General features: G+C 43.3%; 1 protein-coding gene across 1 annotated transcript in view; it reads right to left on the reverse strand.

The window, feature by feature from the left end:
* Window positions 1-25878, reverse strand: part of SYNJ2 (synaptojanin 2) — a 573751-nt gene that overhangs the window by 379043 nt on the left and 168830 nt on the right. The window contains exon 4 of the mRNA XM_073671522.1: window positions 1421-1646. Within this exon, the coding sequence (XP_073527623.1) occupies window positions 1421-1646 (226 nt within the window). The remainder of the gene's footprint in view (window positions 1-1420; window positions 1647-25878) is intronic.

The following is a 25878-nucleotide window of genomic DNA, read 5'->3' on the forward strand; positions in this document are numbered from 1 at the left end:
ACCCAATACAGTCGTGCCCTCCTATTCTGGATAATTTTCAAGAGATCAGAGGAGGGGAATTGCATCAACTAAAAGGCAGGATTAAACACCAACGTTGTCTATCATTTCTCGACAGGAGAAACTAGCCTTGAAGGAATTGCCTGCAAATGATGATCTGCTTATTCGATAGGTGGGTAAAGGCGGTGCAGTTGTCCTACTCAATGCGGAACATTATGAAACACTGGATCTAACATTTTTTACATCAATGCAGTAATTACATTCCACCCATTAAAAAATTCATTATTATGGTTCCAGAATTCTTGTTATGACATAACTATTTTTCATTTAATGGCACCTTTTATTTGCAGAAATGAGGAGTGTCAATGAGGGCAGGATTTTCCCCAGCCATTGCAAATGTTTGTATGGGAGGAGACATTTATTTTTTAGGCCACCTTCGACCTCTGCTCCCAAATCAGCTGGTATGGTTGCTACATAGACGACCTCCTCCTGATATGGGAGGGGACTGAAGAGTAGGCTGTGGATTTTGTACGTCATTTAAATATGAACCTATGGTTTACATTTAATGTACAAAAAATTCAAATAGATGTTTTTTAGACATTTCACTTATACTTTCCCCGTCAGGAGTGCAAATTATTCCGTATAGAAAGAGCACAGCTACAAATTGTACATTACTAGCTATCTCTTGACATCCCAGACGAATAAAAGCATCCCTTTGGGGATACTTATTCACACTACAAGGAACAATACTTCCAATATACAATATATATGGGAAGCTTCCTCAGTTAATCAAAGATTATGTCAACGTAAATACTCAGACTGGATGCTTAAGAGAAGTTTGGATGCCGTAGAGAGAAGAGGTACTCAAGATATTGTAAAAGAAAAAATCCATACTACTTTGACTAATTCTAACTGTATAACATTTGTTACACAACAGGTGATCCAGACAGGAAGCAATATATAATGTTTGACTGCATGGTCACTACAGATTGCAATGAATAAAGACCCTATGGTCTGAAACGCATCTGCCCTAATATTATCTTCCCCCTCCTGGAGTTGTGACTAATATGCTGTGATTTATACATTTTTTAACATATATGAAATAAATACTGCTGATTTTAATGGATTTCTGAGGCTGGATCTCTTCTGCTATCGATTGGTTTTCCTACTGCACGGCTGGTGTTCCATGCCTTGGACTTCAGAACGTGTGAGCTGACCTGACCTTTGTCCATTAAAAAGCCAAAGGGGATGAATACTTTTGCAAGTTACTGTATATACTACTATAGGACAATATGACGAAGACCTACTCTGTCCTGAAAGTAGTTTGTTATTAATGGAAATAAAGGGATACTTAAAGACTAATATTGTCTTGTACTGGAATGTTTGTTAAATTTTGTATGTATATTAAACATTGATACAATACCTGCTCTGTTTCCACAAAGTTAGAAACATGTCCATCATCATCTACTCCACGGATGTGGAACCTGGTACCGGCCCGCTCACAGCTGATACGAGAGATAAGGCAAGCCTTAGCTTTCCGGTGTGAGGCATAGACAGTACGGATTTCAACCCCTCCACAGATAACCTTCAACAGCCAATCTGAGCAGCTAACTTGATAGTGCTTCAAAGGCACGTGCAACAGCCTGTTCCTGTACATTCAAGTCAAAAACAAAGAAAAAAATGCATCAGTAATTGAAAGGAAAATTTGTAAAGTTTTCACATTTACTTTTTTTTTTTTTTTTTTACTTAATAGTCACATAGGGGAAGATTTTGCAATTGCATCTGACCTTGTGACTTGCCTATAGCAGTCATTAGAAATCAGCTTATATTTGTCCAACTGCTCAGAAAAAATCTCCAAAATTCTCTTAAACCTTATGGTATCTTGTGCGCTATGTCCTCTCCCATGATAATCTACAGTATGTGCACACCATGTCTTTTTCAAGCGGATTGTGCTGCAAAAACTGCCAGAAAAGAACTAACTAAATGCTCAAAATAACAATCAAATGCATTGCTATATAAAAATAACTTGTCTAAAGACGCTCTATACACTACAGGGTGGGCCATTTATATGGATACACCTAAATTAAATGGGAATGGTTGGTGATATCAACTTCCTGTTTGTGGCGCATTAGTATATGGGAGGGGGAAAACTTTTCCAGATGGGCGGTGACCATGGCGGCCATTTTGAAGTCAGCCATTTTGGATCCAACTTTATTTTTTTCAATGGGAAGAGGGTCAGGTGACACATCAAACTTATTGAGAATTTCATAAGAAAAACAATGGTGTGCTTGGTTTTAACGTAACTTTATTCTTTCATGAGTTTTTTTTACAAGTTTATGACCACTTATAAAATGTGTTGAAAGTGCTGCCCATTGTGTTGGATTGTCAATGCCGCCCTCTTCTCCCACTTTTGACACACTGATAGCAACACCGCAGAAGAAATGCTAGCAGAGGCTTCCAGTATCCGTTGTTTCAGATCCTACATATCTCGTATCTTGATGGTATGGTGTGGTATATGGGGTACAAAGATAGTGGGGCCATTCTTCATCAATGGAAACCTCAATGCCACTGGATATCTGAAATTGCTACATGATGATGTGTTGCCCTCTTTATGCACTGAAGATGGCACTTTACCTGAGTTTTTCACATTATGGGTGTCAAGTCTGAGCATTCCTACATGAACAGTTTCCTGGAAAGTGGATTGGTTGTCGTGGGCCACTTGAATGGCCACCAAGGTCTCCCGTTCTGACCCCGGTAGACATTTATCTTTGGGGTCATCTGAAGGCAATTGTTTATGCTGTGAAGATACGAGATGTGCAGAATCTGAAACAGATACTGGAAGCCTGTGCTAGCATTTGTTGTGCGGTGTTGCTATCAGTGTGTCAAGAGTGGGAGGAGAGGATTGCATTGACAATCCAACACAATGGGCAGCACTTTGAACACATTTTATAAGTGGTCATAAACTTGTAAAAAACTCTTGAAAGAATAAAAGTTACGTTACAACCAAGCACACCATTGTTTTTCTTATGAAATTCTCAATAAGTTTGATGTCACATGACCCTCTTCCCATGTTGATTGTCTTTTTCAGCGTTTTGCTTCCAAAACCACAAGCAGTTTCTTTATTTAGAATTAAGTAAAAAAAAAAAAGGCACCTGAAAAACAAAACAAAAAGTTGCAGACAGTCAAATACATGTAAAAAGTGCACAGGAAACAAGAAAATGCTAAAAAAGATGCCTTCCGAAAAAACAAGATGCATTTTTTGAAGTGTCCTGCTTTTGAAAAACTTAGATTACAATCTTGGGGTATGTGCACATGATGTTTTGTTTTTGTTTGTTTTTTTCATAATCATCTTTAGTATACAAAATCACCTTCACATCGTGCATCTTCCCATGTGAACTGCACTCTTTGTATATATATTACCAGTAAATAATTACTAGTGATGAGTGAGCACTAAAATGCTTGGGTACTCATTTTTCGGGTCGAGCAAATTGGAATGCTCGAGTGCTCAGTCCGAGTAACGAGCCCAATGTAAGTCTTTGGGAAACTCGATCATTTTTCCGGCGGCACACCCCGGCGGTCTGCAGAGGGCCTAAAAATCAGGGCTGTGGAGTCGGAGTCGGTGTCCATTTTGGTGGAGTCGGAATCGGAGTTGGTATAAAATGGACTGACCCCAACTCCTAAAATATATAATAAATTGGGTACAGTAGTTCAATGCAGTTTGTGGGGAATATATTTTTCATAGGAATTTGGAAAAATTATGAAACGTCCTATAAGGCTATGTGCCCACGATGCAGAATTGAAGCGGAAAATTTCCGCTTCATTTCTGCTTGTCCTTGCCAGTAAAAACGCATGCGGATTTTAAAATGCGTTTTTGAAGCGTTTTTACATGCGGATTTGTCATGCTTTTTTCTAATGCATTGAGTAGGCAAATCCGCATGCGTAAACGCACAAATAATGGACATGCTGTGGATTTTTCCGCACATAAAATCCGATGCGGAAAATTCCATAGCATGGGCACAGAACATGCGGATTGTCATTGGGGACCATTGGGCACGGATTACCAAGCGTTTTTCAAGCGTTTCCGCAGCAGAAATTCCGCAGCAAAAACGCTTGGGCAGGCAGCCTCAATGTCTGCCCTATTCTTGATCTAAGGGTCTAGACTTTTAGCTGAGATGAATCGGTGCTACAGTAAATTTATCACTTAAACATGAGACATGTATTGAGGAGTCGGAGTTTGACTTGAACTCGGAGGTTTGGCTTACCGACTCCACAGCCTTGCTAAAAATTGCCCAAATCAATGGGAACAGTGCTCAAATGACATGGGAACAGCATGGGGAAGACCCCTGGAAGCATTTCTGACTCCCAGGTCACTGCTGTCAACGTTATCAGAGGTATTGCGCCACTTTTACAGACTCACAATAAAACATGTAAAAACGAAACCAAAATGGATTTTCCTGGGAAATATGTTAAGGAACATCCTTTCCAGGGTAATGACTTGTATATAAGGCAAAATAAATTGCACGTTGCAGCATTGCGGAGGTAAGCACAGATACTCACCTCCTCCCTGCTGTCCCGCGCTGTCTGAGGCCAGGTCCCGTGGTTGTCATGGTGACCCCGATGTCGTCATGACAACATCCGGGTCACCAGACAGCAGGAAGACACTTTGATCATGCACAGTGCATGACCAAAGTATCTTCTGCATCTGCAGCGCTGACAGCTTGTATAGCACAGAGATGGTGCTCCATTCATATGCTAAACAGGGGATCAGAGTAAAAAAAAAGTGAAATCCCATAGTGGGACAAAGTAGAAAACAAAAAAAAGTGTTAAAAAATGAAAAAAAAAAAAAAAAAATTGTAAAAAAAATAAAATAAATAATCCACCAAAAATTAAAATAAAATGTACCCATCAATAAATATTATGAAGAAAAAAAAAAAACAACAACAATATAAGTACACATATTTGGTATTGCCGCGTCCGGAACGACCTGACCTATAAAACTGTCCCACTAGTTAACCCCTTTAGTGAACACGGTAAAAAAATAAAAGTAAAAATCCCCCAAAAAATATATTGAACCCATAATATTTATTTATTATGGAAAAAAAAAAATCAATAAAAGTAAACATATTTAGTATCGCCGCGTCCGGAACGACCTGATCTATAAAAATGTCCCACTAGTTAACCCCTTTATTGAACATGGTAAAAAAAAAAATAGAAAACAAAGTAAAAAACAATCCTTTATCATCATACCGCCAAACAAAAAATGGAATAAAACGCGATCAAAAAGACGAATATAAATAAAAATGGTACCGCTGAAAACGTCATCTTGTCCCGCAAAAAAACAAGCTGCCATACAGCTCCATCAGCCGAAAAATAAAGTTATAGCTCTCAGAATAAAGCGATGCAAAAAAATATTTTTTTCTATAAAATAGCTTTTATTGTGTAAAAGTGCCAAAACATAGAAAAACAATATAAATGTGGCACTGCTGTAAACATACTGACCCATAGAATAAAGCTACCTTATCAATTTTACCACACGCGGAACAGCATTAAAAAAATAATAATTCCTGAATTGTTGGTTTTTGTTTATTCTGCCTTCCAAAAATCAGAAAAGAAAGTGATCAAAAAATGTCACGTGCCTGAAAATGGCACCAATAAAAACATCAACTTGTCCCGCAAAAAACAAGCAGTCACATGACTCTGTCGGCCAAAATACATAAAAATTATAGCTCTCAAAATATGGCGATGCAAAAACTAGATTTTGCAAAAAAAAGCGTCCTTTAGTGTGTGACAGCTGTCAATCATAAAAAACAGATATGATTCTGGTATCGCTGTAGTCGCACCAAAGAATAAAGTCGTCTAATCACGTATACCGCATGAGGAAAGGCGTAAAAAATAAACTGTAGGGTTAAGGTTGTGCTAGGGTTAGGGTTGGGATTCATTTCAAAAGTAAAAAAAAACAAAAAACAAAAAAAAAACGACGATATGGCGACTAGTGTTGAGCGCTCGCTACTTGAGTTTGCATTGGGTGCTCGAGTATGCCCTGAGTATTGCGGGTGCTCGAGTATGCCCTGAGTATTGCGGGTGCTCGAGTCTCCGCCCCATAAGCTTCGAAGCCAAAAAAAACTTGCAGGGATTGCCTGCCATGCACGAGCGATCCCCGCATAGTTTTTTTGGGTGTCTAATAACTGTGAAACATGCGGGGGGGACTCGAGCATGTCACTCGATCACGCGCGATACTTGCTGCATACCTGAGTACCCGATGCAAATTCAAGTAGCGAGCACTTGAGCTCAAGACTAATGACAACTTACTCAATATGATGACCTAATGTTATCAAGTTCTGTGTCTTACCTCTGGGTTCAAAATGTTCACTATACCCCCCCTTGATAAAATCCTTGAGGGGTGTAGTATCCAAAATGGAGTCACTTGTGGGGGATTTCCACTATTTAGGCACATCAGGGGCTCTCCAAACGAGACATGGCGTCCGCTCTCAATTCCAGCCAATTTGGCGTTCAAAAAGTCACACAGTGCGCCTTCCCTTCTGAACTCTGCCGTGCGCCCAAACACTGTATTTTCCCCACATATGGGGTATTGGTGTACTCAGGAGAAATGACACAAAAGTTTTTGGGGTCCATTTTCTCCTCTTACCCTTGTGAAAATAAAAAAATTGGGGCTAAAACATCATTTTTGGGGGAAAAGTTTGATTTTTTTTATTTTCACGGCTCCATGTTATAAACTTCTGTAAGGCACTTTGGGGTTCAGGGTTCTCACCACACATCTAGATGAGTTCCCTGATTGGTCTAGTTTCCAAAATGATGTCATTTGTGGGGGTTTTCCACTGTTTAGGCACATCAGGGGCACATCCGCTAATTATTCAAGCAAATTTGATGAATCCAGTTGATTGGGTTGTCATATGCAGAGATGTGAAAAGGAGCCTAGATCCATGGTTTGATAGCCCATTCCAAGTCTAGATGACCACATCCACCTGAGTGAAGCTTGAGGGAAAGCCCACCTGGATCCACGCCAGTCACTGCAAAAAGGTCACTTCCCTGACAAAATGACTGTCCTACTAATCACCTTGCTGGAAGTAGCAGGATTACAGCATGCTATAGAGACACTGGATACACTTTTAAATATGGACTGGAACAACAAACTTATTCGACATCATGCTTTTCTTATATAGGACGTGGAAGGAGAAGAGCCAAGGGACTGTTGAATCTGCACACAGTCCAGTATCTGCAAGGAATATGCGTACTTAGTCTTACTACTGGAGCCACAGGAGGTATTAAAGGGAATCAGTCCGGTTTTGGCCTGGACACTGAGCTGTCAAGACGTGCTTCACTTCGGCTCCCACATTTTACCCTCATTTGGGGCCTCCAAACCTACTAAAACTTGGAGAAAAAGGAGTTTCTACAGACCTCGGCTCTCCTACAATATTCAGGAGGTGATGGCAGAAGACTCAGCCACTCTCAGACCGAGGAAAAGATCAGATCCACAGACGGGGCCTTGAATCACTGGTGAAGGTGTCGTACTTGGACTTTTTTTTTCTCTTCTTACCCTACTCCACCACCCCCTCCCTCACCCCCCTTCATCACCAAGTCCGATAATCAACTCACTACCCGCGGAGTGGCTGGGGAGCGGGACCTGGCTGGCGTCCAGAGCCTGTGGAGTGTGGCGGCGGTGGAGTCGGAAGGTCCCATTGTGAGTGGCGCAGGTGTCGGCCGCAGCTTGGCGGAGGGACCCGACCGCGACGGCCGTTGCTGTGTTCACCCCTCCTCCCCTGGACTCACCGGGTGGCCTGGGACTGGGGGTGTCGCGGAGGAGAGATGTGCCCCGAGAGGCTGGGACCAGAGGATCTACAGCTACAGACGAGCCTGGAAGGGCTGGTGAGCACCAGGGAACTTGCGGTGGTTGGGCGGAGGAATACGGCCAACCCCCGAAAGAATCAGGCTCAGTCTCTGAGCGCCATCTAGTGGATATCTCAAAAACCACACTCCAAAAGAGGGGAAACATAAGCGCTATTACTTTCTGAGACTTACTAACCACCTTCCCAATTCTCTATATGTAAAAAAATAAATAAGATGTGAAACGATTATTATGTGGTGAACTGTTGCAAGTTGGAGGACTTCTGGGAGCGGGACATCCAGCATGATCGCCTTTTAAAATAGCTCCTGCTTATACAGCTAAATCTGCTGAAAACCACCATCATCAACAAGAAATCTGACAGACTGTGTAAAGGATCTTCTCTTTTGACACGTCTGATTTGCAGGCGCTACACTCTTTTTTCCCCTTGAAGCCCTGTGTGCAGATCACACGACACATATATGCAGCAATTAGACACCACATCTTATCCATCTGGCCCCCACCAAACAAGACTATGATATGGCAGTCAGACCATGACAGTCTTCCTGCTCCCTGCCCCACTGTGACAAACAACCTGGCAATATGCTAACCCCATCTGCTCTATGCTGATTTGCTATTTCCCCCTACTACCGGGGAGTTGTAATGGACAAATACCTAATAAAAACTCAAGCAGAGAAATCCGCCGCCTTACAAGTACTTTTGCTGCTCAACACTCAACCGCCATTTACAATGCACAAAGGTAAACCTGCTCCGAAACCACCTAAACAACCAGCTAAGAACCTGCGTTACCAGTCCACTTACCCAAAACTAGGTTCTCCACTTGAACTACAGATGGATGATAGTTTATACCCACAGCAGCTCTCTCCGCTACAGAGCTGCACTGGACCCTCTGTGCAAGACTCTACACAAGCAGAGTTTGTGGCTCTAGAGGTCTCCAAGATATTGATGCCCCAATTTGACCAGCGATTTGACGCCCTCCATGCCTCTCTTGCCACAGCCATGGCCCTAATCACCACCAACTCCCAAAAGGTCAGAGCTGGAAAGCAGAATCCAATCCAATGAAACAGAGATCACAGAATTGAGGGCCTCTCTCCAACAGAGCCAGACTGCAGAGCGAGAAATGCGTAATAAGCTGGAAGACTTGGAGAACAGGGATCGCAGCAACAATCTGCGCTTTTTAGGCATCCCGCAGTCGGTGGGTGGTGAACATTTGTATGGAATACCTTACTAAAGACCTCTCTGCTGCCCTTCAGATTGATCTTAACAAAGACCCAATGATCATAGAACAAGCGCACAGACTAGGTCCCCCAAGGCCTAACCGAGGTAGTGGAAATGGTAGACCTCGCCCGGTCATAGCAAAATACCTCAACTGTCCTGTGAAAGAAAAGGTTATGAGATCCAACAGACGACAACGTGAACTGATTATTCATGACTCAAAAATTCTAATTTTCCAGGACTTCTCTGCTGCTGCAGCTCAAAAACGCAAAGCATTTGGACCCACCTGTCGTTTATGGTTTGAAAAAAACAGATTCCAATTGCTCTACCCAGCTAAACTCAAAATCCAAGATGGCGAGCGTGTAACTATCTACGAAGACCCTGAGGAGGCGGAGAGAAGATTTCGACATGCTGGAGATACCGCAGTGGGATGACTTATAGATCTACTATCCATGCTATTTTTTATTGCAGGAAGACTGTTGTTTCTGTAATGGAATGTTTTCTCAGTGATGGCATGGCTCGTATGGTGTGTTTCCGGCGAGCTGCTATCACTGACTTGCAATGGTAAGCATATTGTTGATTTTGTAGTTTTTTACTGTTTCTACCCTTCTGTGTTTTCCCTTTTCCTAACCAAGGTACTAATATTTGAGGAATCCACTATTGATGACACTCTTACTACCTGTTCGTTCCTGCGGCTTTGGTGGGACCAAGGGGGGTGAACGTACCCTACTGCTGTATACTGCTCAGGCCCTGCCCTGGGACCCAGGATGAGTACTTCTCAAACACCAGACCCTGACAACACTTACACCTCACCACACTTGCGATTCTTATCACGGAATGTGGCGGGCCTCAACACCCTTCTAAAGCGCAAAAAGGTCCTGAATCACTTAAAACGATTCTCACAAGATGTGGAATTCTTACAAGATTACAAGAGGCACACTAGAAGGCTGACAAGCATGGTAAATTGCCAGCTCCCTGGATAGGAGATTGCTTCACTGCTTCACCAACTTCATCATCATGCGGAGTAGCCATTCTTATCAAGAAGGGCCTGCCATGCTCCATTCAGGAATCTATTAATGATAGCCAGGACAGATCCTTGATTCTGAAAGTGGAAATAGGTGGGAAAATATATTTTTTGGTCAATCTCTATGCTCCTAATGATGACCAACATATTTTCTACACATTAATTCTCCAAATCCTTTTAGGACTTGGACCAGGTCGCCTGATAGTGGGAGGAGACTTTAATGCAGTTCAATGTCCCACCCTAGACCGCTACTCACTCTCCCCACAGACCTCAGCAGTCACCACATCCCTCCTACATTCATGGAACAGCTTTCACTCTGTGACCCATGGAGAGTGACAGACTCCACAGCTAGAGAGTACACGTGCCACTCCCTCACTCACCACTCCTTCTCCCAGATGGATTTCTTCCTCATTTCCTCACAATTATTTGTCCAACATCATGTCTAACGTATCCACCCAATACTGATTTCAGACCATGCTCCTAACTCTAACAGAGCCAAGCCCACGGACAAGATATTGGAGGTTCCCATCCTATATGGCAGAATCAGATGATTTCAAAACCTTTCTTAAATCACTCTGGAATAATTACCTAGATGATAACATCATTCATACTGACAATATTCCTCTGCTCTGGGCTACTTCTAAGGCTGTTATAAGAGGCCATATCATCAGCTGTCAAGTAGGAAGAAAACGCACAGGAAAAAATTTCAAGATCTACATACCTCCCTACTTCAGGCTCAAACGGCGTACGCCTTGACCCCATCCCCTGACACACAGCAAGCTTACTCTATGGCAAAACATTTATTAGATTCCCTCGTACATTCCCAATCACATTGGCAAATCCAACTGACTCAAAATAAATTTTATCGTTGGGGAAATAAGATGGGTAAATTATTAGCCACTTTAACCAAATGCAAACAACTAGTGATGAGCGAGTATGTTCTGTTAACCCTTTCGGCGAGTATGCTCGGGCCGAGCACCGAGTAGTTACAGCTGCTCGGTGTTATATTTGAATCACTCCCATGTGCATGATTTGCGACTGTTAGACAGATTTAGTACATGTAAGGAATGTCTATTTCTTACACATTCCTCACATGTATTAAAGTTCTCAAACAGTCGCAAATCATGCACATGGGAGTGATTTAAACATAACACCAAGCAGCTGTAACTACTCTGTGCTCGGCCCGAGCATACTCGCCGAAAGGGTTAACAGAACACACTCGCTCAACACTACAAACAACCCTTCAAACCAATTCTCAAATTGAAAAATCCTTTAACAGGTTTGCAGACGACTGACCGGGAAGAGATCACGCAAATTTTTAGTGATTATTATGAAGACCTCTACAGGGCCTCCCCCGCTGCTAACCTCCCAATGATTAATTCTTTCTTAAACCTAATCAATAGTGATGAGCGAGCACTAAAATGCTCGGGTGCTCGAAGCTCGGGTCGAGCACATTGGAATACTCGGGTGCTCGACCCGAGCAACGAGCCCAATGTAAGTCTATGGGAAACTCAAGCATTTTTCTGTTGTTCCCGCCCGGCGGTCTGCAGAAGGTCAAAAATTGCCCAAATCGATGGGAACGGTGCTCAATTAAACGTCAGGCAGGCAGAATATATAGGCAGACAGGCAGGGTATATAGGAGGGTGCATGAAAAACATAGCAGGGCACTAGGAACACACTACTGCCCTCCGATTTTCATGCACCCGTCTCTTTAAAAAAGCCGGCCGGCAATTCATAAGCGGCAGACACCGGTACCCGACAATTTAGAACAGAAAGAATATAGCATCACACATAGATTAGATAGATAGAAACATGTCAATCACATATATAATAAGTACAGTGACAGTGTTGGTTACTGTACTTGTTATTTAGTGTTAAACTAAAGGATTTATTAAAAAAAAATAATAGTGTTTTTGTCTCTTTAAAAAAAGCCGGCCGGCAATTCATCAACAGCATACACCGGTACCAGACAATTTAGAACAGAAAGATTAGAGCATCACACATAGATTAGATAGATAGAAACATGTCAGTCACATATATAATAAGTACAGTGATAGTGTTGATTACTGTAATTGTCATTTAGTGTTAAAATAAAGGATTCATTTAAAAAAAAAATTGGCGTGGGGTTCCCCGTAATTTTAGTCTCTAGCGGAGGTTAAGCAGACGGCTGGGGCAGATGTTTGAAGCCTGGGAAGGGGGTAATACCCACGGAGCTTCCCAGGCTACTAATATCAGCCCCCAGCTGAATACCTAGCCTTTACCAGCTATTAAAATGGGGGACCCCCCAAAAAAATGACGTAGGGTCCTCCCTATTTTAATAGCTAGCAAAGGCTAGGCAGACAGCTGGGGGCTGATATTAATAGCCCAGGAAGGGTGCCATGAATATTGGCCCCCTCCCAGGCTAGAAACACCAGCTGTCAGCCGCCCCAGAAAAGGCGCATCCATAGGATGTGCCAATTCTGGCACTTAGCCTCGCTCTTCCCACTGCCTTGTAGCGGTGGCAGTGGGGTAATAGGGCTGGGGTTGATGTCAGCTTATAATGCCAGCTGACATCAAGCCCAGGTTAGTAATGGAGAGGCATCTATAAGACACCCCCATTACTAACCCCATAGTCAAAGTTAAAAAAACACAAACACCCAGAATAAAATCCTTTAATTGAAATAAACACACAATTCTTTAATGTTCTAAATTAAACCATACTTACCATCACGCCCATTCCAGCTGAAGCCAATGTCTTCTGCAATAAAAGTAAAATAGCAACCTCATCCTTACCTTTCCATGGTTCCCAGGACAGCTTCAGCTCTGCTACATTCACATGACAGGCTGGATCGCAGCAGAAAGCTGCCATCCAGCTTGCCATGCCGCAGACACTGTCTGGCCATGCTTGCGCTCCTCAGTGTCTGGCTGTGACGGCATCCAGATGAGCCGAGTTCATGTCCAGTGAACTCAGCTCACCTCATGAACGTCACTGACAGCGTGGGAGAATTCTCCCGCGCTTGCAGTGAGCGTGAGAGAATTCTCCTGGAATTGGAAAATTATTTCAGGAGACTGCGCCTGAGGGAATACTTCAATGCTACAGAAGATTCAGAACCCACCCCAACTGAAGGAAAAGGGATCTTGACAACCAAGAAGAGGTCAGATTGGACACCTCCACCTGGATGAAACCCTCATTTGGATACATATATAGACTCCTTCAGACATGTGATAAAATGCACCATCTTAGACACAAACAGGAGACAAGCATCCAACATCAGTGCCCAGGAGAGAAAGGCCATACAATCTTTGAAAACCAACAAAGAAATCATCATTGAACCTGCTGACAAGGGTGGTGCAATAGTCATGATGAACACATCAGACTACATGAAGGAAGCAAACAGACAACTGGCGGACACGCGCTACTACAAAAAACTGGAGTCTGATCCTACACAGGACTATTACAAGGAACTAAACAAGTTGGTATCGTGTCTGCCTGATGAATCCGTAAGAGCCTGATACCAGAGAGTCTAAGAATAGGGACATTCTATATGCTCCCCAAAATCCACAAATCTGGAAATCCAGGAAGACCAATTATTTCATGTGTGGGCACCCTAACTGAGCAAGTTTCTGGATGGGTAGAGTGTGTTCTTAAACCCCTGGTAAAAAGTACACCCAGCTACATTCAGGACACGACAGACCTACTGAATAAACTAGCAGCAGTAGGTCCTCTACCAGAAGGAAGCATTCTGGCCACCATGGATGTGGAATCTTTGTATTCTAATATCCCACACAAGGATGGATTAAATGCCTGCAAAATCTTCATAGAAAATACAGGAATTGTTGCGGATTCTGTGGTCAAACTTACAGAATTCATCCTCACCCACAATTACTTTGAATTTGATAGCAACATATATCTACAGGAAACTGGTACAGCGATGGGAAGTAAAATGGCTCCACAGTAAGCAAATCTTTTCATGTCCAAGCTTGAAAGTGACTTTTTGTCCTCATGTCCCATCAGACCTCTGGCCTACTATCGTTTCATTGACGATATTTTAATCATCTGGACGGGGTCGGAGCAACAGCTGAAGACGTTCCATGAACACTTTAATCAATTTCATCCCACCATCAACCTAACACTCAACTACTCCTGTACTGAAATTAACTTTTTGGACACCATCATCAAGCTACAGAACAATGAAATAGAGACATCCTTGTACCGGAAACCAATCGACCATCCTACATACCTTAAATGGGACCGTTTCCATCCAAAACACATAAAAAACTCTATTGTTTACAGCCAAGCCATCAGATACAATCGGATATGTTCCAACCAGATGTATAGAGACAAACACCTTGATGGCCTCAGAAAGACCTTTTTGAATCAGGGATACCATCCAAGAACAATTGAGAACCAGATTACAAGAGCCACCAGAATATCAAGGAATCATCTCCTACATTACAAAACCAAACAAGAAAGCAGCCGGGTGCCTCTAGTAGTCACCCACAATCCAAAGCTGGAGGCGCTAAGAAGAGCTGCAAGGAAACTACAACCCTTACTACAAAAAGATGCCCGATTACAATCCATATTTCCAGACCCCCCACTTCTGTGTTTCAGGCAGCCCCCAAATCTAAGAAGCATCATTGTCAGAAGCTCCCCGTCATCTCCACCAGCTACAGGTACCTTTCCTTGCAACCAGAAAAAATGTAAAACCTGTCCGTTTATAACAACCACAGACAAGATAAAGATTCCCAATTCACATCAGGACTATAAGATCCCAGGTACGTTCAGCTGTATCACATCTAATGTAGTGTACTTAATTATATGTACCAAATGTCCAGCTGGGGGTCTTTATGTAGGGGAGACGGCAAAAACTTAGAACAAGGATGAATCATCATCGCCACACAATAAAAGAAAAAAGAATAGATCTGCCTGTAGCCAAGTATTTTTGTTCCCCTGATCACAGCATAAAAGATATGAAATTACTAGTATTAAAAGGTAACTTCAAATCTCAAAGAGAAAGAAGAGTCTCAGAATATAAACTGATGATGACCTTTAACACTTTCAGAGCAGGAATGAATGTGTCGCATGGATTTATGTCATTCTACATCAACTAAGGAATGTGCTCCTCAGAATTGTGAGGCCATCACAACACTGGACCTGGTCACAGGACAATAAAACCTTCACACTCCTTATCTATTAACTGCTAAAATATTTATAGCCAGAACTGTTTCTCTCTTCCATAATAACTCTGCTTTTCATCACCTGTCTTACCTATAACATTTTTTTTTCTTTTCTTGTGTGTCTTATTGTGTATAAATATGTGACTCTTCAGATTTTGTGGTATGCTATGCCTGATGAAGAGACCTGAGTAGTCTCGAAAGCTTGCAATTTGTTACCATCTTTTCAGTTAGCCATTAAAAGGTATCAACCACTGAGGACTCTCAAATCTAAATATTTTTCTATCTACTGGCTAACACGGTACAAGAATATATATATTTTCCCTATATTTCAATTAGAGGACTTTATATTCTGAGTGTTTGTGTTTTTTTTACTTTGACTATGGGGTTAGTAATGGGGGTGTCTTATAGATGCCTCTCCATTACTAACCTGGGCTTGATGCCAGCTGGCATTATAAGCTGACATCAACCCCAGCCCTATTACCCCACTGCCACCGCTAGGGAGGACCCCACATCATTTTTTTGGGGGGTCCCCCATTTTAATAGCTGGTAAAGGCTAGGTATTCAGCTGGGGACTGATATTAGTAGCCTGGGAAGCTCCGTGGGTATAACCTCCTTCCCAGGCTTCAAACATCTGCCCCAACCGTCTGCTTAACCTCCGCTAGAGACTAAAATTACGGGGAACCCTACGCCAATTTTTTTTTTAATAAATCCTTTATTTTAACACTAAATGACAAGTACAGTAACCAACACTGTCACTCTACTTATTATATATGTGACTGACATGTTTCTATCTATCTATCTATCTATCTATCTAATCTATATGTGATGCTCTATTCTTTCTGTTCTAAATTGTCGGTTACCGATGTATGCCGCTGATGAATTGCCGGCCGGCTTTTTTAAAGAGACGGGTGCATGAAAACACTATTATTTTTTTTTAATAAATCCTTTATTTTAACACTAAACAACAAGTACAGTAACCAACACTGTCACTGTACTTATTATATATGTGACTGACATGTTTCTATCTGTCTAATCTATGTCTGATGCTCTATTCTTTCTGTTCTAAATTGTCGGGTACCGGTGTATGCCGCTGATGAATTGCCGGCTTTTCATGTTTCACTGTGAGAACTGTTCCCATCGATTTGGGCAATCACTGTAATGCCACAACCACCATGGCTGTGACATTACAGTGAGTGGCAGACAATCCCTGCATGATTGGTGCTCTAAATAGCGCCAAACATGCAGGACGGAGACCCGAGCTCCCACCCGAGCATCTCGAAAGTACTCGGCGAGCTCCGAGTATTTCGAGTATTGAGATGCTCAAGCGAGTACCGAGCAGTGGCGAGCATGCTCGCTCATCACTACTAATTAACCTTCTATCTCTGACCACTGAACAACAAGTGACGCTGGACTCAGAGATAACAGAAGATGAAGTGAGACAAGCTATAGCAGGCGCATCTAGTAGTAAGACCCTGGGTCCTGATGGTTTCTCTGCTGAATATTATAAGATTCTATCCCCTGACTTAATACCTATTTTGACCAATCTTTTCAACACAGCTTTCCTTCAAGGGGTGCCCATCGATCGGTTTACTGACTCAAGCACCAAAGTTATCCCTAAACCTAATAGAGACCCATTACTACCACAATCATACCGCCCAATCTCACTCCTCAATCATGAGTACAAACTCTTGGCAAAGATCTTAGCAAACCGCTTACAACTGCTACTGCCTGGTCTTCTGTGTGAGGCTCAAACGTTCTTTCTCAGGGGAGGAGTAGTGTGGCAATCATACGCCTGGCGGTCACTGCTACAGTCTTGGCCCAAGACACATCGAGATAAAGTGACATGGTCTTTTTTATATGAAGTTTTGGGCAGGGGGAATTTCGGCCCAAGATTTTTGCAATATACCAAATACCTCCATATGAACGCAAATACCTGTGTGGCGATCAATGGATGCAGTGCACCAGACATAGATCTCTTCTGAGGAGTCAAAACAGGGATGCCCTCTATCACCCCTTCTATTTAATCTTTCTATTGATCCCTTACTGCGTCATTTATTGCAGACCCCTACCTTCTAGATAACTTAAGGTCGCCACATTCACAGATGATATCCTCCTGGTAATAACTAACCCCAAACAAGTCCTACATTCTCTTATACGAGAGCTAGAGGACGTGGGAGGCCTATTGGGCTATAATATTAATTGGGACAAAACAGAAGTGATGATGCTACGCGGTCCCTCCAAGCTGTCGTGGACATTGGGGTTCCCTTGTCAATGGATTACTAGCTCACTAAAATACCTGGGAGTGCAAGTGACGACACATCCAGCTAAACTATATAAAACTAACATCAATCTATTGCTCAATAACTTAGAATCCACTTTAGCTAAATGGAAAAACTTTAATTATGGCTGCGTGCCCACTATGTGTTTTTCAAGCGTTTTTGCCACGGAATTTCCGCAGCGAAAACGCTTAAAAAACGCTTGGTAACACGTGCCCCATGGTCCCCAATGATAATCCGCATGTGCTGTGCACATGCTGCGGAAATTTGCATTGAAACGCTTAATATCCGTGTCAGCACAGTTGCACACACGGATATTAAACGATGCTATGTGAGGATGGTACTCGGGTCTGGAGAAGAGGAGACTCATCTAGACCCAGGTACCATAGAACCTGTAAAAAAAGAATTTAAAATGAAAAATAAACATTATACTCACCTTCCGATGGCCCCCGGTCTCCTCAGCGATGTGTCCAATGTGTTGTATGGGTCACGGTGGTGTGAGGACCTGCCATGACGTCATTTAGTCATGTGACAGGTCACGCGACCGCTGACGTTGGTGGTCGCATGACCTGTCACATGACTCAATGATGTCATCGCAGGTCCTTCACACCACCGCGACCCATACAACACACCGGACGCAGTGGAGAAAATACCAGGGGACATCAGAAAGTAAGTATAATCATTATTTTTTATTTACCATTCTTATTCTTTTTTTTTTTTTTTTTTTACCATTCTTTCGGTCACAGTATACAAATCCATGCCGTTGCATGGATTTATATTGTGTGACCAAGTTGTCAAGCACTTTGCAAGTGATGCTAAAATCGCTTGGAAAAGCGCTTGGTAACCCGCATGCAGAAATGCATGTAAAGAAAGCTTCACATCCGCATGTCCCTGGCAGGAAAAACGCATGTGAAGTGGAAAAAATATGCAGCATTTATGCATCGTGGGCACATAGCCTTATCATACCTAGGTCGAGCCAACTTAATTAAAATGACAGAATTCCCACGTCTTCTCTATCTTTTTCACACTCTACCAATTTACACGGTGTTCCAAATTATTATGCAAATAATATTTTCTCAGATTTTCCCAAATTACCTATATGAATTGCAGTCATTGTAATTTTCCAGTCAAATAACTATTAGAGTACAATTAAAAGGTTTTTGTACAAACTGCCTATGATAACAGTATATTTTTAAAAAAATAAAAAACTCAAACTGCACTCAAAATGCATGTTCCAAATTATTATGCACAGCAGAGTTTTCAACCTTTTCATTTTAATAAAGAGCAAAAAAATTATCATTTTTTAAATTATAAGCATTAGCAGGTTATTACAAACCGAAATCAAACAGTTTTCAACTCAAAACTTTATTCTGGGTGATGTTACATTTGCACATAGGACCCCTTGTTCGAAAGGAGCTGCAGAAACGCTTAAAAAAAACTTGGTAGAAGGCTTGTCATGTTCCCCAAGGATAATTTCCACTGCGGATTATCATTGCGGAATAATCCGCAGCACTACGAATTATTTTGCGGAATCGCGGCGTTTTCGCCGCCATTGACTTGCATTGGAACGCATGACATCCGGATCACTGCATCTGTACATGCGGATAACATGTGGTTCATTGTGCAGATGGTACCCGGGTTTGGAGAAGAGGAGACTCTCCTCCGATCCGGGTACCAAATGTACCTGTAAAAAAAAAAGAATAAGATAAAAAAAATATACATTACACTTACCTTCTGATGACTCCCCGGTCTCCTTATCCGATCCGTCCTGGCTTGCCAGCAGCTCGCGGTAGACTAAAAGGACCTGCAGCGACGTCATTTAGTCATGTGACAGGTCGTGCGACCTGTCACATAACTAAATGACGTCATGGCAGGTCCTTTTAGTCTACCGCGAGTTGCCGGCAAGCCAGGACAAGTACTCCGGGGGCCATCAGAAGGTAAGTGTAATATTTATTTTTTATTTTTTACCATTCTTTCGGTCACACTATATAAATCCATGCCGTTTCCAAGTTGTCAAGCACTTTCCAAGTGATGCTAAAATCGCTTGGAAAGCGCTTGACAACCCGCATGCGGAAATGCATGTGAAGAACGCTTCACATCCGCTTGTCCCTGGCAGGAAAAACACATGTACAATCCGCATGTACAATCCGCATGCGTTTTTTTTCTGCCAGGGAGATGCAGAAACGCTCAGGAAAAATCCGGAGCATTTCTGCATCGTGGGCACATAGCCTTATGTGACAAACATAACTTATTTTCCTGAACGGGAGTGGGAGCCATACCAACTTAGATGGTTCGCTAAACCTAACACCTCATCTGGCCAAATAGCCTCAATTATAAATTCATCCATGTCGCCCTAGACTATGAGAAATCCCAACTTTCACTAACAAAATGGTAGATCGATGATCCCGCCTTATCATATAACACTATTTTGAAAGCCCTGGACCAAGCCCACAAATTTCTCCCTTCAGCTCGCTTCTTTTAAATGAGATTGAAAATATGTCATAGATCCTATTTAACCTTCCAGAGGGGACACAGAATGGGGCTGTACACAACCTCTGAGTGTTTTAAATGCCGCTCCCCTGAGGCTAATCTATTCCATTGCCTGTGGACATGCCCGATTATTCAACCCTTCTGGACCAGAATACAACAATTTACCACCACACACCTGACAAGCTTTGCTCCTAATGAGCCTCTTTGAATACCTAGAGCCAGATAAATAGACATGCTCCCCGGGGGCCCGTAAATTGCTACACATGGTGGCGACAGCAAATGTTGAGGCCATCTTACAGATGTGGATCCATGACCAAGCTCCTCCTTGTGAGATCTTTTCAGACAAACTGTCGTTCCTGCTTCAGAAGGATTGGGCTGAGGCCTCTTTACACATGAAAGAAAAAGTACAGTTCTAATTTGAAACTTGGGAAAGTTTTATCTCCTTACTTCCACAACGCATTCGGGATGATATTAGAACTTGCTTTCAACCTACAGTATGGTATCAAGAGCAACTACTATTGGGGGAAACGCCCGTGTTAGGCTATGTGCCCACGTTGCAGAAATGAAGCAGAAAATTTCTGCTTCATTTCTGCAAGTCCTCTCCCGGAAAAACGCATGTGGAATTCCGCACGCGTTTATCGTGCGATTTCCACATGCGGAATTGCCTTGCGTTTTTTAATGCATTGCACAAAGGCAATTCCACTTGCGGAAAAGCAAAATTAATGGACATGCTGTGGATTTTTGTGCACATCAAAAACGCTGCGGAAAAATCCGCAGCATGTGCATAGAACTTGCGGAATCCCCTTGGGGACCATGGAGGGCGGATTACCTAGCATTTAACAAGCGTTTACGCTGCAGAAATTCTGCAGCATATACGCATGAAAAACGCTACGTGGGCACGCAGCCTAAAAATGTGTTAGATGGTGCCGCAGTGTGGAGATACATCAAGGTGTCAAGGGTCTGCTTCAGTGTCGATGGGTCCCGCACAACTTTTGAGAAGAGTATAAGGTTATACACCCCTGTTGGGTGGTCTACAGTACAGACCAAAAGTTTGGACACACCTTCTCATTTAAAGATTTTTCTGTATTTTCATGACTATGAAAATTGTACATTCACACTGAAGGCATCAAAACTATGAATTAACACATGTGGAATTATATACTTAACAAAAAAGTGTGAAACAACTGAAAATATGTCTTATATTCTAGACTCTTCAAAGTAGCCACCTTTTGCTTTGATGACTACTTTGCACACTCTTGGCATTCTCTTGATGAGCTTCAAGAGGTAGTCACCGGAAATGGTTTTCACTTCACAGGTGTGCCCTGTCAGGTTTAGTAAGTGGGATTTCTTGCCTTATAAATGGGGTTGGGACCATCAGTTGTGTTGTGCAGAAGTCTGGTGGATACACAGCTGATAGTGCTACTGAATAGACTGTTAGAATTTGTATCATGGCAAGAAAAAAGCAGCTAAGTAAAGAAAAACGAGTGGCCATCATTACTTTAAGAAATGAAGGTCAGTCAGTCCAAAAAATTGGGAAAACTTTGAAAGTGTCCCCAAGTGCAGTTGCAAAAACCATCAAGTGCTACAAAGAAACTGGCTCACATGAGGACCACCCCAGGAAAGGAAGACCAAGAGTCACTTCTGCTTCTGAGGATAAGTTTATCTGAGTCACCAGCCTCAAAAATCACAGGTTAACAGCAGCTCAGATTAGAGACCAGGTCAATGCCACACAGAGTTCTAGCAGCAGACACATCTCTACAACAACAGTTAAGAGGAGACTTTGTGCAGCAGGCCTTCATGGTAAAATAGCTGCTAGGACAGACAACAAGCAGAAGAGATTTGTTTAGGCTAAAGAACCCAAGGAATGGACATTACACCAGTGGAAATCTGTGCTTTGGTCTGATGAGTACAAATTTGAGATCTTTGGTTCCAACCACCGTGTCTTTGTGCGACGCAGAAAAGGTGAATGGATGGACTCTACATGCCTGATTCCCACCGTGAAGCATGGAGGAGGAGGTGTGATGGTGTGGGGGTGCTTTGCTGGTGACACTGTTGGGGATTTATTCAAAATTGAAGGCATACTGAACCAGCATGGCTACCACAGCATCTTGCAGCGGCATGCTATTCCATCCGGTTTTCGTTTAGTTGGACCATCATTTATTTTTCAACAGGAAAATGACCCCAAACACACCTCCAGGCTGTGTAAGGGCTATTTGACCAAGCAAGAGAGTGATGGGGTGCTACACCAGATGACCTGGCCTCCACAGTCACCAGACCTGAACCCAATCAAGATGGTTTGGGGTGAGCTGGACCGCAGAGTGAAGGCAAAAGGGCAAACAAGTGCTAAGCATCTCTGGGAACTCCTTCAAGATTGTTGGAAGACCATTTCCGGAGACTACCTCTTGAAGCTCATATAGAGAATGCCAAGAGTGTGCAAAGCAGTCATCAAAGTAAAAGGTGGCTACTTTGAAGAACCTAGAATAAAAGACATATTTTCAGTTATTTCACACTTTTTTGTTAAGTATATAATTCCACATGTGTTAATTCATAGTTTTGATGCCTTCAGTGTGAATGTACAATTTACAAAGTCATGAAAATACAGAAAAATCTTTAAATGAGAAGGTGTGTCCAAACTTTTGGTCTGTACTGTATATGTAAGGAGAGTACCTGTTTTGGGTGTCCTCTTTTCTCCCCTCCAACCCCCCCCCCGTTACTTTTTGGTTTGTCTTTTGACCTGATGTAATTATACTTGGAATGTACATTCTGCTGTTTACCATCTTATAACAACCTTGTTATGCATATTCCAAATTATATTTGTATTAAAGTATTTCAATAAAAACAAATTAAAAAAAAAAGGGAATCTGTCACCCCCTGGGCGATATCAGACCTCTACTATGCCATACAGGGTATAGAAAAGTAAATTTATACATACAGAGAAAAGCGCATTACTCAATTCTATTTTGTACAGGCTCGGCGTCCGAGGAACGCCAAGCAATTCCCGCCTATGTGCTTATTATTTACCCACATCCCCGCCTATATGCTTAATTATTGTAACGGGTCTGGGAGGTGGAACCTCTGAGCTACTATACAAAGGGGCAGTCCTTGTAAGGAAGCAGGTGGCTCCCAGGAAAGGCGGGCAGGTAGTCACGGCAAGGGACAGGGACAGTCTCTGGGTAGAAGGGCAGGAGGACACGGCAAGTGACGGGGACAGTCTCTTGACAGGCGGGTGGTCACGGCAAGTGACAGCAGGGTAAGAGTCTCTAGACAGGCAGGTGGTCACGGCAAGTGACAGCAGGGTAAGAGTCTCTAGACGGGCAGGTAGTCACGGCAAGTGACGGCGGAGCCTCCAGGTAGGCTAGCAGGCAGGTAGCAGATGTGCGCTCCCAGGTGAGCGGGCAAGAGTCTCTGGACAGGCAGGTGGTCACGGCAAGTTACGGCAGAGCCTCCAGGTAGGCTAGCAGGCAGGTAGCAGGTGAGCGCTCCCAGGAGAGTGGGCAAGAGTCTCTGGATAGGCAGGTGGTCACGGCAAGTGACGGCAGAGCCTCCAGGTAGGCTAGCAAGCAGGTAGCAGGTGAGCGCTCCCAGGTGAGCGGGCAAGAGTCTCTGGACAGGCAGGTGGTCACGGCAAGTGACGGCTGAGCCTCCAGGTAGGCTAGCAGGTAGGTAGCAGGTGAGCGCTCCCAGGTGAGCGGGCAAGAGTCTCTGGACAGGCAGGTGGTCACAGCACGTGACGGCAGAGCCTCCAGGTAGGCTAGCAGGCAGGTAACAGGTGAGCGCTCCCAGGTGAGCGGGCAAGAGTCACTGGACAGGCAGGTGGTCACAGCACGTGACGGCAGAGCCTCCAGGTAGGCTAGCAGGCAGGTAACAGGTGAGCGCTCCCAGGTGAGCGGGCAGACTGATCCATAGACAGACTGGCAGGTGATGGTAGGCAGACTGTCGGACCGCAGGAATGCACACAGATAGTCAGGTATCAGGCAGGAATCTGGCAGGTAACTGGCAGGTATCTGGTAACGGGACCTGAGGGCTGAAGCACAGTTGAGAGGCTTTGCAACAACATTGCTCGGGCACCTCCATTTTGGAGGAGGTGCCTTAAATATGGTGAGGTCCTCCGGCCATTGGCCGGGGACTCCTTAGGACAGCGCGCGCGGCCCCTTTAAGAGAGGGGGAGCGCGCGCGCGCGCCCTAAGCACAGGGACCGGGAAGCAGCGCGCGCTGCCAGCAGAGCAGGAGGAAGCCGCCGGGCACGGAGCGGAGAGGTGAGGGGAACGGCGCCCCTGCCTAGCAGGAGGCAGGGACACCGACGCTACAATTATCATATTCCCCCCCCTCCCCTGCACGTCACAGGGCCCTGTGCTGCCTGACTTTCCGGGCATGCGCAAAGCGCCGCTCACATAGAGCTCACATAGAGCGCGCTTTTCTTCATCCCAACCCTGTCTGCCTGTGCTCTGCAGGGTTCTATTGCACAGGCACCGGAAAGTGACAGTGACCCCCCGGAGCCTGCGCAATAGAACCCTGCGGTGCAGAGCACAGAGAGATGGGGCCGGGATGAAGCTCTATGTTTTTAGGAGTTTTTGCAATATCTTTCTATCATACTATAGACCTTTATATTGTTGGCCATACATATCTGAATTATACTCCTTACATCCTTCATATGGCCAAATACATGGTCTTCATATTACCTGAGGCACACATACTTACCGAAGGCACTTTTTGCACCTTATACCCTATTTAACCAAATATATATGGTTATACTGAGGTGCTTTTTGCATCATGTTTGCCTAAGGTATTCTCTGCACTCTATACATTGTGCCCACCAAACATATATGGATTCACTGCTATACTGACAATCTTAACTATACTCTAGTTTTATTTGGTTGTGGTGTTTGTCCTGCAGCAACATTTATTCTGTTTAAATCCCTTTTTAGGTATCATGCTATTTTTTTTTTTTAAATAAAAGTATTTTATTAGCAATCTATGTTCAGACCCCTCATTCGGGCTTTCTATCTATATTGGATTGATAGTTTGTAAGTGGTATAAGGAGTAGTATTCTCAGTAGAATAAAACTGAATAGTTATGCTCAGAACAAGTGTGCATGCTTTTCTCCAAGCGCTCGTTATTTTGGAGGGTCTAATCTCTTAATTCGGCCTCACTAGTGATCCGGCATATCTGACTTTGGGTCAGAACAAAAACAGCTACAACACTTGCAATGACAGAGCAAGGAAAACCTGCACTGGTAATAGGAAGGTGAAGCAGTTTTAATCAGTGCAGAGGTACGAGTAACCTGAAGCAGCGATCTTCTGGCCCCTCTCAGTCTCAGTATTCCAGTGACTGACGTAGTGCTGGTCAGAATGCTGGGAGCTGGCAGCAGCTTTCTACAGCTAGTGTTATACACATACGATGAGCATGCCCTTCGCATGGAATGCAAAATCATTCAATCATTTTTTAGAAAAATAATTTAATTTTGTATGTGTAATAAAGTAAAATAATGAAGAGGAGGGGCAAATTTTTGGTGATAGGTACTGTTGAAAAATCTTAGAGGTGATACAAAATACTACATGTTGTAGTTTTTGATGTGGGGTGTATTCATTTTTTCATCAACCAATTTGAGTAAAACTGAAGATTTTGTAATGAAAGTTGTATAATTAATAGTGGTGAGCGAACCTGCTCGCCACCACTCGTTACTCGCCCGAGCATCACTGTGCTCAACAAGCTCGGCGAGTATTTCCGGGTTGTTCGGGCAGGAGCTCGGTCCCCGCCCTGCATGTTTGACGCTCTTTAAATAAACATTTGAAAAATAAATAAATATGTAAATAAAAAAACAGTAGGATCTTTCTTTAACTCCTTAAGGACCGAGCCAC

Source organism: Phyllobates terribilis, unplaced genomic scaffold, assembly GCF_046119375.1.
Source record: "Phyllobates terribilis strain yellow unplaced genomic scaffold, ASM4611937v1 Scaffold_3__8_contigs__length_932513732, whole genome shotgun sequence".
Classification (NCBI taxonomy): Eukaryota; Metazoa; Chordata; class Amphibia; order Anura; family Dendrobatidae; genus Phyllobates; species Phyllobates terribilis.